General features: G+C 41.5%; 1 protein-coding gene across 9 annotated transcripts in view; it reads left to right on the forward strand.

Moving 5' to 3' along the window:
* RASGRP3 (RAS guanyl releasing protein 3) overlaps positions 1 to 13821 on the forward strand; it is a 107438-nt gene that overhangs the window by 69603 nt on the left and 24014 nt on the right. For all 9 annotated transcript variants that reach the window (XM_086700354.1, XM_086700355.1, XM_086700349.1 and 6 more), the window contains 5 exons: positions 361 to 508; positions 1952 to 2125; positions 2506 to 2622; positions 4633 to 4908; positions 11243 to 11320. In XM_086700354.1, the coding sequence (XP_086556480.1) occupies positions 361 to 508; positions 1952 to 2125; positions 2506 to 2622; positions 4633 to 4908; positions 11243 to 11320 (793 nt within the window). The remainder of the gene's footprint in view (positions 1 to 360; positions 509 to 1951; positions 2126 to 2505; positions 2623 to 4632; positions 4909 to 11242; positions 11321 to 13821) is intronic.

The raw sequence follows: 13821 nt of genomic DNA on the forward strand, positions 1-13821 counted from the left end.
CCAACTTCAGGTGGTTTTCATGTGCCTTCAATCACCATCGTATATATTGATAATCTGCCAAATTTATACACCTAACCCTGACCTCTCCCCTGTGATCCAAACCTTACTGGTCACAAGAAAGAGCAAGTAAGAAATTCTGGATGGATCGGTGCAAACCCACCCTGTCTGGAAAAACAACTCAAAGTTTATGTTCTATTGGCAGTGGGTCAGTGGTTTTCTCTTCAAATATGAAGGACAGGGCGTGTATTTTGCGCAAGCTCCTGGAAGCAGGCCAAGAGTTACAGAGTCAGTAGGTTAATAACTTCCATTGAGTGAAATGGCCTTTCAGCACATTGACCAGACTCACTGTTTCTTTTATAGTCCTTCCTATGACTGGATGAGAAGAGTCACACAGAGGAAAAAAGTATCCAAGAAGGGAAAAGCCTGTCTGCTGTTTGACCATCTGGAGCCCATTGAATTGGCTGAGCACCTCACTTTTCTGGAGCATAAATCTTTTAGAAGGATCTCAGTAAGAAACTGACATTTATTCTTCCAAGGATAACAACCACCATGCCAACTTTCCCAAGAGCTGCGTTTTCATATTGGCAGCCTCTGTCATTGTGCTCCACTGGAAAAGTGCCCTTAATTCACAGGAACAATCCCTTTTAACCAAAGATAAATATTATCCTGCCTTTATTTTATGGCTTAGGAGCTATATATCTGTCGCTATTTTCAATGTCTCCTTTCATACGATTAAAGCATGATTTTCTGAATACTCAGTGGAGATTTAACCATTCAAGGTTTATTTAGCTCCATTGACTTCTCCCAAGTGAACATGTTTTGCTAGGCCCTCCATTTGAGGGAAGACATATTTATTTAGGTTGGGATTTGTATAAATGCCTAATTACGGGCATAGGTTGAGAATAAGAATTGTAGGCTTTGATGAGACTCTCACATCAGGTTGTTTATTTCCAGATATAGAGAGCCAGAATTAAACTTTTCTTTCCTACTCCGTCTTAATAGTGATCCTTCTCCACCTCCTTTCTCTTCCTCTTGACTGTGGTCTCTTCCTAGCCACCTACTCTCTATTTACTTGTTATGAGACTATTTCCACAATGGCTCATGATCAGGCTTTGTCTCACCAAGCTCTGGGGCAATCACTCTTTCTTTTCCAAGGTGCCAGGAAATTAATTACATTATTACTTGCAAAGAAGAACATGAGGTTAGAAGTATGGATTTCTGAAAGACTGATTCTTTTCACAAAATAATCCTATTTGGAGAGGACCTTAATGATCCCTTCCTGGCAGGCCATGAGAGGGAACCCCCTGCATTGTTTACATGATAGAAGGCTCACATGTATTTGGTGGCATCCATGCTGACTCCCCCAAAAGGTGTCTGTTTTGCTAAGGAGCTGCCTTACTTCAATTATTGTTTTCTTCTTCTTTTTTCTTAAAAAACTGTACAAAATTATTCTGACTTGAAATCATTATATTTGTATTCATTTCCTTTTCTTTAATGTATGCCATTGTATCTCAGACTTGCCTGGCTGTTGGAATCACAAGTAGTGGGTGAAAAATGAAGACTCTTGGGTTCTTCCTTTGGAGATATTGATCCTTTAGGTCTGAAGTGTCCCCAGAAACCAATATGTTATAATGCAAATGCCTCAGGTGGATCTTATGATCCAGCAAATTTGAGATTCACTGGAATGTGACTTAGACTCTTGTCCCTCCCCGCCCTGTCCAACACTGTGATGTGTAAGCATGTATCTGTGTATGGCAGAGTGAAACACAGCAAAATAATATGTTAAGGGTACGTGTATATTCAAATGTGTAAGATACCATCATAAATGTGAAATGAAAGAAATCATTATGTTGTTATGAAACAGCGTCTCACATCTTCCACACAACGTTCTAATTTCTGATTTTACAAAGACTCCATTATAATTCAGAGTCTCTGAATCTTCCTTTACTAGTTCACTGATTACCAAAGCTATGTCATCCATGGCTGCCTGGAGAATAACCCAACCTTGGAGAGATCTATTGCTTTATTTAATGGAATCTCTAAGTGGGTCCAGTTGATGGTTCTTAGCAAACCAACCCCCCAGCAAAGGGCAGAAGTCATTACAAAGTTTATCAATGTTGCCAAGGTATGTATGTCTGGGCATTAGCCTGGGGTTCTTAAAGGATTCTAGATGTTTGTTCCCTCTAGAGAAAAGTCATCAAAGAAATTTGGGGTTCACACCATAAAGGACAATTAAAGTATTCATAATATCTGGTGGTGAACATCATACTTCTCTCATGCACGAAGACTGCCTTTAATTGGTAATACTTAGAAGCATTCATTGTAACGTTTTCTGTAAAATGATGGATATATTTTTCTGGTGGATTGCATTTGTGCTTCATGTTAAATTGATATTATTTGTCCTAGATCCTTGTTATTAAAATAGTGCATTCACCTGTACGTCAGAGAGGCTGGAATAGTTGAAAAATTCTTACAAAGTATTGATGGTAATTTTTTTTATTGCAGAAGCTCCTTCAGCTCAAAAATTTTAACACTCTGATGGCAGTGGTGGGAGGCCTTAGTCATAGTTCTATCTCACGCCTCAAGGAGACCCATTCTCATCTTTCCTCAGAAGTTACAAAGGTATGGTGGATTAAATTCCAATCCTGAGTACAAAAGTCATTTGTAAATTGTTTAGGGATAGGATGCTCCTATCAGAAGGGGAAAGTTCTCTTCCTAGACAGTGGTTGGTTACACATGGGGAATTAAATAGGAAGGGAATAGGCACACCACTGGCAAAAACAGGTTGGAAGTGGTGGCAAGTGTCCCAATAAGAAGGCCTTTAAGAATACCAAGTGTCCCAACAAGAATACCATTAACATATTGCAGTTGTGAGTACTCCACAAATATGCACTTGGTGCTAACTATGTGATATGCACTGTGACACACACAGGGCGTACAAGGCAAATAAGACAAATCATTCCTACCCTACCCTCCTCAAATCAAGTCAATGAACACCTGCTGTATTCATAGCACTGTGTTAAACACAGTGGACAGATACAAAGGAAGAGAGAGATGTTGACCTTGTGTAGAAATCCCTCAGATTTATAGCTGAGTTCTCAGGGAAAAAAAAAAAAAAAAAAAAAAAAAATATATATATATATATATATATATATATATATATATATTTAAAAAAAACAATGATCTTTGTCTTTTTAAACTGAGCTTTTTCTGCCATATTTGTTTCTAGACCACAATAATAATATTTTTCCTTTGTCAGTGAAAAAGAACATTTCATCTTTAGGAAAAGATTTCTTTGTAAGCATGTAGTGTGCTGTATCAGTAAGGACACTTTCAGCTGTAAGTTTAAAAATCTTGAAATTGCTTAGACAGTAAGGCAATGGGTCATCTCACATACCTGGAAGTACAAAAAGCAGGGCCAACTCCAGGCATAATCTGATTAGAGCTTTGGCTCAGTAGTTCTGCCTACCTTTCAGTATCAGTTGTTTGTTTCCTTAGACCAGCCTTTCTCCTGATTGGGCTGTCCACAAGTCGGAGACAGGGAAAACTTCTGCCTTCAGCCCTGCCCCCATGGAATGAAAGACGTTGTTCTTAGGCAGATTGGACCATCTCAGGTCACATTTTCACCCCTGGACCAATAACAATTGCTAGAAGAATATAATGTACCGATTGGCTTACCTCTGTGTTCTTGAACCAATCACAAAAAGAGGGATGGAATTATAATGACGGTAAATCAGTACCCAAACTTGGGCCTAGGAATGGAGACAGCTCCATCTGAGTCACAGGGCTGCTTTCAGAAAGTTGTAGACTGATCAAAATTGAGGAAGGTCTGGTTGCTCTTAGGCAACCAGCGGTAAACAGGAGGTTGTAAGCCAAGAAGTGTTGCTCTCTGACCTAAAACATATCACTCGTTCTAAGCATACTGGGGTTCATTATGTGTCTTATTTTCCTTGAGCTTCGTACTGAATTTCAAGTAAAGAGCAAAACACATTTTACACATTGTGATGAGTAAGAATTCAGTGGAGGCTCTTAGAGGCTTGGAACCACCAGTGGATCTTCAAAAATTATTTGAAATCTTCTTTCTTACAAAAAAGGAAACTGAGGCCCCTCAAAATGAAGTTACTTGCCAAAGGTCACCTGTCTAGTTAGTGGCAGAGTCCCAAACCACAGCTATCTCATACCTCGGTGTGGCTTTTCCTACCCCATCCCATTCCAGGTTAACCTTTAAGTAATATCTTGAATGCAACTTTCTTAGAACAACAACTGTACTATACTACATACTGTGTTTTAATACAATACATGCTTATGTTTGTGGACTGTAGTATTTCCATGAATTGCCAAATACTTCTAGATGATTGATGCTTTTTAACACCCTACCAGCCCTAGTAGGTAGGCAGAGGTGCAGGCAGTTTCTGTTTTGCAGTAGAATAGAACACACTGTCTAGCTCATATAGCCAGGCCCAGGACATTTTTCTAATTTTCTTTTTCTAGGTTAATAATTTCCCTGCATCAGTGTTCGTGCAATTGATACTTCTCTCAGTGGCTGAGGAATTTCCTAGCCACACACGGCAGGGCCTGGGGGTGGGTAGGAGGGAAGACTGTTTGAAAATCCTACTTTTCCATCTGTTCCAGAACTGGAACGAAATGACAGAGCTGGTCTCTTCCAACGGCAATTACTGCAATTACCGCAAGGCCTTTGCCGACTGCGAGGGCTTCAAGATTCCCATCCTTGGCGTCCACTTGAAAGACTTGATAGCAGTCCATGTCATTTTCCCAGACTGGATGGAGGACAACAAAGTTAACATTGTAAAAATGCACCAGCTCTCCGTTACCCTCAGCGAACTGGTGTCTCTGCAGAATGCCTCCCACCACTTAGAACCCAACATGGATTTGATCAACCTGCTCACGGTGAGTTGAGGGGACAGGAGTTTGTGCTGAGAGCTCTTCTCACTTCCCAGGGGATGCGGGAAAGTCCTTGAAGGTCATTCACGAGGTTGCATGCAGGGCTGGTAGATGGGGCAGGATCTGAAAGGGTGGGTGAGGGGATGGGAGCCCAGCCCCATATCCGGCATGAGCTGAGACTATAATCACGGGACAGAGAAATTTTCCTTTGTCCTGAGGAGCCTAGGTACCACCCCTATAGCTCTGCTCCTAGAGCTCTTGGAGAGGCCCTCCGCCCTCAGCCCCTCACTCTCCTTCGTCACACCAGTCTAGCTCATCACCACCTTCTACGTGGCCTCACCTCATCCATTTCCCTTTGCCCTCCCGCACAGCATAGCTGAAGCCTGGGATAATACCTGGTCCTCCTCCATGATCTCCCTGTCCCCACTGCCACCCTCCCCTTGCCAGCCTGGCCTTTGAGGCCCTTCTAGACTTGTTGTCTATGTATCCTGGGTTGTCATCACCTGATGCCACATCACACTTGCCTTTGAGGAACACTGGGCTTTCCACCATGAACTGCTGCCTTCTGCTTCCTGGCCTTTGCACTTTCTTGGAAAATCCCTTCCCTATCCACCCCTGTGACTAGCTCAAATTCAAAACCTTCTGTCTTTCTGGAGCATTCTCTGTTCCTCTCCAGAGCAGTAAGTGTCTGCTTCATGTGTGGCTCTTGACCTTTATACTTTCTTAACCATAGGGAGGTATCATTTTGTATTAGATTTTTTTTTTCCTGTTTACCTGCCATATATATCCCATATCCCCACTGCCTTTCATGATACCTGGCATATGTAGGAGCTCAACAGATGAACTGAATGCTGTGTTTAGGAATGTTGTGGGTCAGACAGATGAAATTCAACTAGCATTCATATTTTTTGTCATTCGTGGCTGATCTCTAGGTCCCGGCGCTTTTAGACACAACAGGTGTATGGGAGAGAACCTACCCCATTGATGGCTGCCTTGTCAGGGGGAAGAGGCATAACCAAATTCTTTCACCCTTGTTTAACAAATGGAGAAGCAACTTCCCTGTTTGGGTTTATAATACGGAAGCTTCAGACACTTGACTGCAATACTGAATTGACTCTTCCATTCGTGGCCATGGAAAATGAAAACAATTTCCTTCTGAAGCTCTGAGGGCCTAAATCCTCTGGGACCACTGCACTGGCATAGGAGGTTCCTAGACCTTCTCACACACTGTTCCTAGAACACATGATTGTTTACCAAGGCATAGAACCCCTGAAGTGCATGGAGTAATACCAGCTGTACCTTAGCATAAAGCAGAAGTGGCCGACACACAGAAACACAAATCTCTTGGGACTGAGTTTGTATGACAAACAGTAAACACACAGACATTCTCTACTGGGGGGGAAAAACCCTCTCAATAATCCAGGCACCTGCGTTTATGAAGCATTTGCCATGTAAATCTGTTTCCACGAATAAGTGACCAGAGTTGCAGCCCCAATCAGACAGCAAAGCCACAGGCACAGGTGATGTCTGCAGACCAGCTGAAGTTCCACCTGTCTGTGTCCAGGCTACCTTCACTACGTGGAGGAGAGTGTCATAGAGCAGGTGCCTACGCTTGGGCATTTTCTCATCCTGACAAAAGATGATGATGGAGTAGGGGAATTAATTTTGAGTTATGAATGAAGCAACATAATGACAGATATTTAGAGAAGTATCAAAAGATTTTGAATGAAATTTTTGGGTGCAAATGGAAAATTTGAACCCTAGAAATAAAGGCTAAGATATGTATATTTTTTTCTGCCTGGGAAGGAAAGAAAAAAGAAAAAGGATGACAACGCAATCAATCCCCGCCCCACCCCCTCTCGGGTATTAAAAGAAAATATGGAAGCCGCCAAGCACTGTATTTAGGACAACAATGTTATCTAGTGTAGTACAGTGGCAAGAATCCTGGGCAGGAGATGAAGCTTTTAGCTCTGTGTGTGCAGTTACTTAGTTTGTCTCCTTGTTAGCTAGACCTGCCCTTGGTCTTTTCATAAGGGATTTTGTGCTCATTTGTGAGATCTCTTCCAGCTCTAAACTTCTGTGATTCTAGATATAAAGACTGGTGGCCCCTTGAGAATAAGGAGCCTGGTGTCAATCTGATACTGTGGTTCCAGCCCAGTGGCTCCTCAGATAGCACAGTCCCACATATGGACATCGATCAAGGCAGTTGCTATTTAAAGCCAAGACCCCTCCTCCTTCCCTACAACCAACAAGAAGGTTCATTGCCCAGGAATATACATTCATTCTTCCTGGCCACAAGCAGATTAATCTCTTCAATGCAGACAAAGGAGATTCCCATCAGGTGTTCACTAGAGCCCAGTGGCCATCTCATGAAGCAGATATGTGTTAGGATTAGAACCATTTGACTGACAGAAGCTGTGAGGGCATCCATAAGTGCAGCATGTCTCCATTCATTTTTCCCCAAGATTCTAGGTCAGGTTTTTACCTGAAGTGATTATTTGCCTCTAAACATGGCTCCAGGTGAGAAAGCCAATGCATGATTGAGAGCCCTGAAAGATGGAAAATGAGAGCTCTTAAATAAATCAACAATTACGGAATGTCTGCTCCATGTGGTAGGCTGCATAGCAACCTTGGGACTTTCTGTAATAACTGATTGCATTTTTCATAGCATTTTCACATATATTTCATATACACAGACACCCTGTGAGGGACCCTGGGAAGGGCAGAGAGTGTAACATCACCCCTGTCCCTTTGTATTTTACAAAGGAAGAAACAGACTTCTAAAGGACAAAAGGCTTGCAAAGGGAGAACTTCTGAATCCCAGCTTGGGGTGGGGGTATCTCTCTCTCTCTCTCTCTCTCTCTCTCTCTCTCTCTGTCTCTCAGTGATGGGCATTTACTCTGTTTGATTTATTTTACATCTATTTTATTTATTTTATATATATTTTATTTTGCATCTGTAAAAATTAAGTAATCTCTCCTTCCCTCTTCATGGGTGGCTAAAGAAGGAATTAATTACAGAACAAAATCTATGAGTCAGAGACTCTGTGTGCCGTTTTTATCATTGTAAATTTAGCCCCTGAACAGCCCTGGGCACATGAAGAAAGGGAGACCCCAGCACTAAACACGTGGATTTTGGATTGTTCCTCTTTTCAGGGACAATCTAGAGAAGGCATTTTCCACTGTGATCCTAATCCTGGAACCAGAAGATTTAAAAGCTGATGCTTCTTACTTTATGGTATACGAAATCATCTGATTCTTTTCATAGTATTTTTAGATCTATCAGTTACTTTTACCATTCTGAGTATATGCAAATAACTGGAAAGCCCCCTGTATTTTTACAGTTTCAAAAAGAAGAAGAAGAAGAAGAAGATGAAGAATTGCAAAAATGGTCAATAAGAGATGACCAAGTGTGTTTTATTTTACAGTTCTCTAGTCAGGGCGACATAGGTCTTAATGTGCAGACTAAATCCACAACCATCTTTGCTGATAGGCTTGGGTGTAAATGCAGCAACATGAAACAGTGATTCAGACCATTCTCCAAGCTCAAAATATGTTAAACACAAGCAAGCATTCTTGAGATTCCATTGACAAGTTGCCTCTAATTATTTAAAAAAAATTGTGGAGGAAGTAAAACATGTTGCTCTGCACAGGGCTGTAAAATCCAGAGGAGATGAGAGAATGCATGTAGGTAGGATCATGGCTGGGAAAGCAGAAGATGGCAGGAGTAATACATTCACTGATGAGCACCGTGGCATTTGACTGGAAGCCAACCATGCAATGCCCATCTCTATGGCCCGCTACACAAACCCCACTGAATGCATGTTAGCTCATTTAATCTTCACAGAAGTCCTGGGAAGGAGCTATTATTTATGCCTCCCATTTTAAAGACCAAAAGACTGAGTCCCACAAAGGCTAATAACTTGCTCAGGATCAAATCACCACTAATAAATTAAGGGTAAACATTTGGAGAAGACATTTCCATCATAGGATCTGGTATCTGTCCATCTGATGTATGAAACTACCACGGATGTTCTGTGTCTTTTGAGAGAATATCTCCCCTACTCAGTGTGTGGTTTATTTGGATTTCTGGTCAGATGTTCTGGCACTGTTGTCATCCTTTTTCCAGCAGGCACCACTGCCATTCATTATTAAAGGCCGAATCAGTAGGACAGGGGCATGCTCATCGAAGTCCAGATCAACTCCTGATAACAAGGAATCCAGAAGGAAACAGTGACTTGATTTTCTCCCTATGGAACGTTCACAATGCAAGGCAGCAAACTGTGGCTGGGATTATAGAGGCAGAAAAGATGGCAATGGATGCACTGCCTGCTTCTGTGAGGCTTAGAAGCCGGTAGAGTTTTCCATCGTGGAATTTATAAAATAGCAGGCAACTGCCATTGGCAAGATGTGTTTTATTTGGCCTACACAGAATCATAAAAATTTTATGTTGGTTGCCAGGATTTAAAAATTGAGATATTTCATGTAAAACTCCAGATTTCTGGCTTCTCTTGACAAATGAGAAGATATGTCAATTGTCAAGCTGACAAAAATTGGCTGTACCTGAGCAGTGGCTTTCTCCCATTCATCAGGGACCCCACGTCTCCCTGTCACCTCCCTAACCCAGAGATCCAGTGTCACATTCTACTTATCACACATTTTTATTATTGTTGAGCTCAGAGGAAAGGTCCCAAGGTGATTATATCTGCGAAGACGGTTTTGGCAAGTAAGACATTGTTATACCGGTGTTTCTACCAAAAGATCTTTTTCATGCATTTCACTTCATTCTTTTATATAATGAGCTGCCTTGTAAAGGCATTTGTTTGTAAAGGCACTAGGGGATGGTTCCTCTCCTCCCTGGAGGAAGGAATGACTGTTTAATGGAAGATGGATATAGTGTCTGTTCTTTGTGGGTAGGATTTTCAAGATCTGAAATGATGATGGGGCGGTTTTATAGTCAAGTCAATTTCATTATGTTTAGAAAAAATCTTTAGGTGACAAAGTCTAGATAAAGCAGTATATGACCTGATGTGTGCAATCCTTAATTTAAATGTTGTAGGGGCATCTGGGTAGCTCAGTTGGTGAAGTGTCCAACTCTTGAGTTCAGCTCAGGTCATGATCTCATGGTTCATGAAATGGAGCTCCGCATCAGGCTTGGTGCTGGGCTTGGAGTCTGCTTAAGATCCTTTCTCTCCCTCACCTGCCTCTCTCTCTCTCTCTCAAAAAAAAAAAAAAAAAAAAATGAAAGCAAGATAAATCCTTGAAAGACATCTTTTGCCTCTGAGTTTTCTCCCACTTCATCCTTCTTGTGCTTCTCCCTCACTCTACACCCATACACATTAAGTTTTTATTTTTAGGCCAAATATGTTAAATAGAATTTTTCATCCCCAATGGTCGAAGAAAGGACAGGGCACCTGTTTATGTTCACTGCTGATGAAATGGCATGATTCATCTGGTATCTTAACATTAAAGGGTGTGGGTGAGACTCATCCAGGCTGATTTTAAGTCTCATGCCTTCTATTTTAGATGAATGGGACCATGCATTTTAGTTTTTACTGATTTCATTCATGCACTCCAATCTTGGTCTAAGTTGTTGTCCCTGCCTGTCCTGATCTTTCTCTCCTTCTTTCTCTGTCCGAATAGTCCCAGTTAGGTCCTACTTCACAAAGTCCTCTGTGACTCTGTCCTGATCATTTCTGCTTTCAGTGACCTCCCTTCCCATCCCCCCCACACACAAAATAATAATATTAGTAGTAACAGCTGTCATAATAATAGTAACATCAACAACACCAAATAACATTTCTTGGCATTTTACTGTGTACCAGGTTGTGTGTGTAGTACTTCACATGAAGTATTCCATTTGATCTTGATCAAAATTCAATTCAGTAGGGATTTTTATGAGAATTTCCATTTTACAGATGTGGCAAATGAGTGTCAGAGAAGATATAACTGGCTCAAGGTACCAGGCTAACCAGTGGTAGGCTTAGGACTTGAACTCAGGCCCAATTGACTCCAGAACCTTCCTTCATGCTTTATATGCTGCCTCTCTGAGCAATTCCTGTAGCATTGAGAGTGGGGGCATCTTACTTCATAGCTCAAATATGTTGCCTTTTGTTGATATAAACACATCTGATATAGCACATAGGATGCTGATGACCATGCTAAAGTGTTTGGTTTAAAAATTTCATGTTCTGCCTCTGCATGCTATCTTTTTAATGTTCTGCATTCTCTCAAATTATTAGACCTGAGCTTCAACATTTGGTTTGAAAATATTTCAGCAATGTAAATAAATAAGTAAATGTGATCCAACATCATCATTTATCCTTTCTAATTTGTTGTAGCTCTCTCTGGACCTCTATCACACAGAAGATGATATTTACAAATTGTCACTGGTGCTGGAGCCTAGAAATTCTAAATCGGTAGGTGGATTTTTTCTAAGGATCAGTGCCAAACACCATTGATTGTCATTTACAGTAATTGGCTATTACAGTGATGCTTTGTGATCTGAAGACTGAAGAATTTAAAAAATCTGTATTCCATTTTGCCAGTGGAACAGCTTAGCTCTGACAGTTTGAGTATGATTTCTTCATCAGAGGCTAACAAAGAAGACCATTATTTCCAATTACTCTGTTTTCTTGTTATCATCTATGTGTTGTGTCTCCTCTGAGAGACTGCCTACCTATAGGTCCTCCCCCTCAACAAAAGAGAATGCATCTTAATGTGAAATAGCGTTTTAGATTCTTCAACATAAAATCCCATTCAGCATAAAATGAAGTTTAATCAATTTTAAATACCCTGATCATAATTCACAAATTTCTCTGCTAATGATCGACTCAACTCAGAATTTCAGTATCACATTGGATAGTGTCTCAATTAATGGCTGACTCTTAGCAAAGAAACATTTTATGATAAGATTGAGGAAATTGCATTACTGAATGTACACTAATTATTAGTTTTAGTGAGCAGACTGTATCTTAGATCTGTTTTACACTCATAAAAGAATACCTGGGTAAATTTGAAATTTGCAGCGAGGATGAGGTTTGCATGTTCAAGGAAAACATGTCTGTACTTGCCTCTTGGACTTGTATCCTCAGATCAGGTTTCTGATAAAGGTCTCATGACTTACCTCCTTACCAGTTGAACTCTTGGGATGTTGCCAGTGACTTGGACTTTCAATCTGTCCCTGGATTCTGACTCTGCAGCATCAGCCCCAAAGAGGCAGGGCTGTTCTCTGGTACAGGGAGGGTGTGCACTTGAGTCTGAGTTGACCTGGTAACGTCTGTTCTTAAAATTGTGAGTGTGCTGGCTCCATCAGCATTTTCAGCTCCCCTACCATAGGCCCATCTCCTGGGGACACTGAAGAACAGACCCATGTGGGAAGATACAGCAGAGGTAAATGGAGGCATGAAGGCTAGCCTCTGCAAAGTTAGCATGAGTAAGCGCTAGAGAGAAAGGTAAAGTTACTGGAAAAAAGCAACTTGTGAGCTCCTCATTCCTTTGCTTTGTTGTGAAGAGGCTGAGCATGGTGTGGCAAGCTATGTGTGTGCCCATGGCATTTCCACCTGCCCACACCTTCCCTTACCTGGAACAGGGCACTTTAATTGCTACCAGTTGGTTGTTGGGCACCTGGTGGGGCATCATATCCATGTTATCTCATTAACTCTGTTAAGGAAACTGAGTCTGATGAGCATTGGTGTCTCACACGGAGCACTAATAGCCAGTAGGTGGGAGAACTGGGATGTGGCTTCAGGCCTGTCTGTCTTCAACACCTGTGCTTTTTTCTTTTAAATGTGTATCTATTTATTTTGAGAGAGAGAGAGAGAGAGAGAGAGAGAGCGCATGTGCACAAGTGGGGGAGGAGCAGAGAGAGAGAGAGAGTGAGACAGAGAATCCCAAGCAGGGTCCACACTGTCAGTGCAGAGCCCAACGTGGAGTTCAATCTCATGAACTGTAAGGTCATGACCTGAGCCAAAATCAAGAGTTGGACGCCTAACTGACTGAGACACCCAAGTGCCCCAATGCCTAGGCTTTTCTACTGCGTGAGGTTGCCTGTCCTTTTCCTGCCACCTCTTATATGGGAACATGGTAAGAACAAGGTACACTTGCCTGAGTTGTGCCTTTTACATTTGTTTTCAGGATAGATTTTGGCCAATTTCAGAAGATGTTTCCATCAAACACAGAAAAATCTTTTTATCTTTTGTAAAGCAGAATCTTTCAAAGTCCCTTCCAAGTGCTAAAATCCTATGAATCTATGAAAACACATTTCCCAATCCCTTACTGCCTCTTATCTTAAGTGGCTTGTCACCCTGTTTTGCGCTTAGGTTTGACACATGCTGCTACTGGAGAACAAGCTCCTGTCAGGATGATGGTACCAAGAGCCTGTAACTTCAGTGTGCTTACCATTGGTGCTGGTGGACCTCACCAAAGTCCCACCATGAACCTTTTTCTCTTCACAGGGCACACTCGTGTCTCACTGGTTCTTTGTGTTTTATTTGGTGTCTCAGTTTTTTCACTCTACCTCTAGGTCGAAAGAAATACCTAACAATTCCACGTATAGAATAGTTAGGTCCAAACAGCTTAACATATATTAATGTTTAAATGACTTAGAACCCACTTTAAAAAACAATACACATATGTTGAAATCAAAATAATATTTTAGGGGCACCTGGGTGGCTCAGTCAGTTAAGTGGCTGACTTTGGCTCAGGTCATAATCTCATAGTTTGTGAGTTGGAGCCCCGCATTGGGCTCTGTGCTGACAGCTCAGAGCCTGGTGCCCGCTTCAGATTCTGTGTGTATGTGTCTCTCTCTGCCCCTCCCCTTCTTGCACTCTGTCTCTTCCTCACTGTCTCAAGAATAAATAAACATTAAAAAAATAAAAAAAATATTTTAATTCTTTAAAAACCACAATTACTTACTAAT

Source organism: Puma concolor, chromosome A3, assembly GCF_028749965.1.
Source record: "Puma concolor isolate L17-30 chromosome A3, mPumCon1.1.hap2, whole genome shotgun sequence".
Classification (NCBI taxonomy): Eukaryota; Metazoa; Chordata; class Mammalia; order Carnivora; family Felidae; genus Puma; species Puma concolor.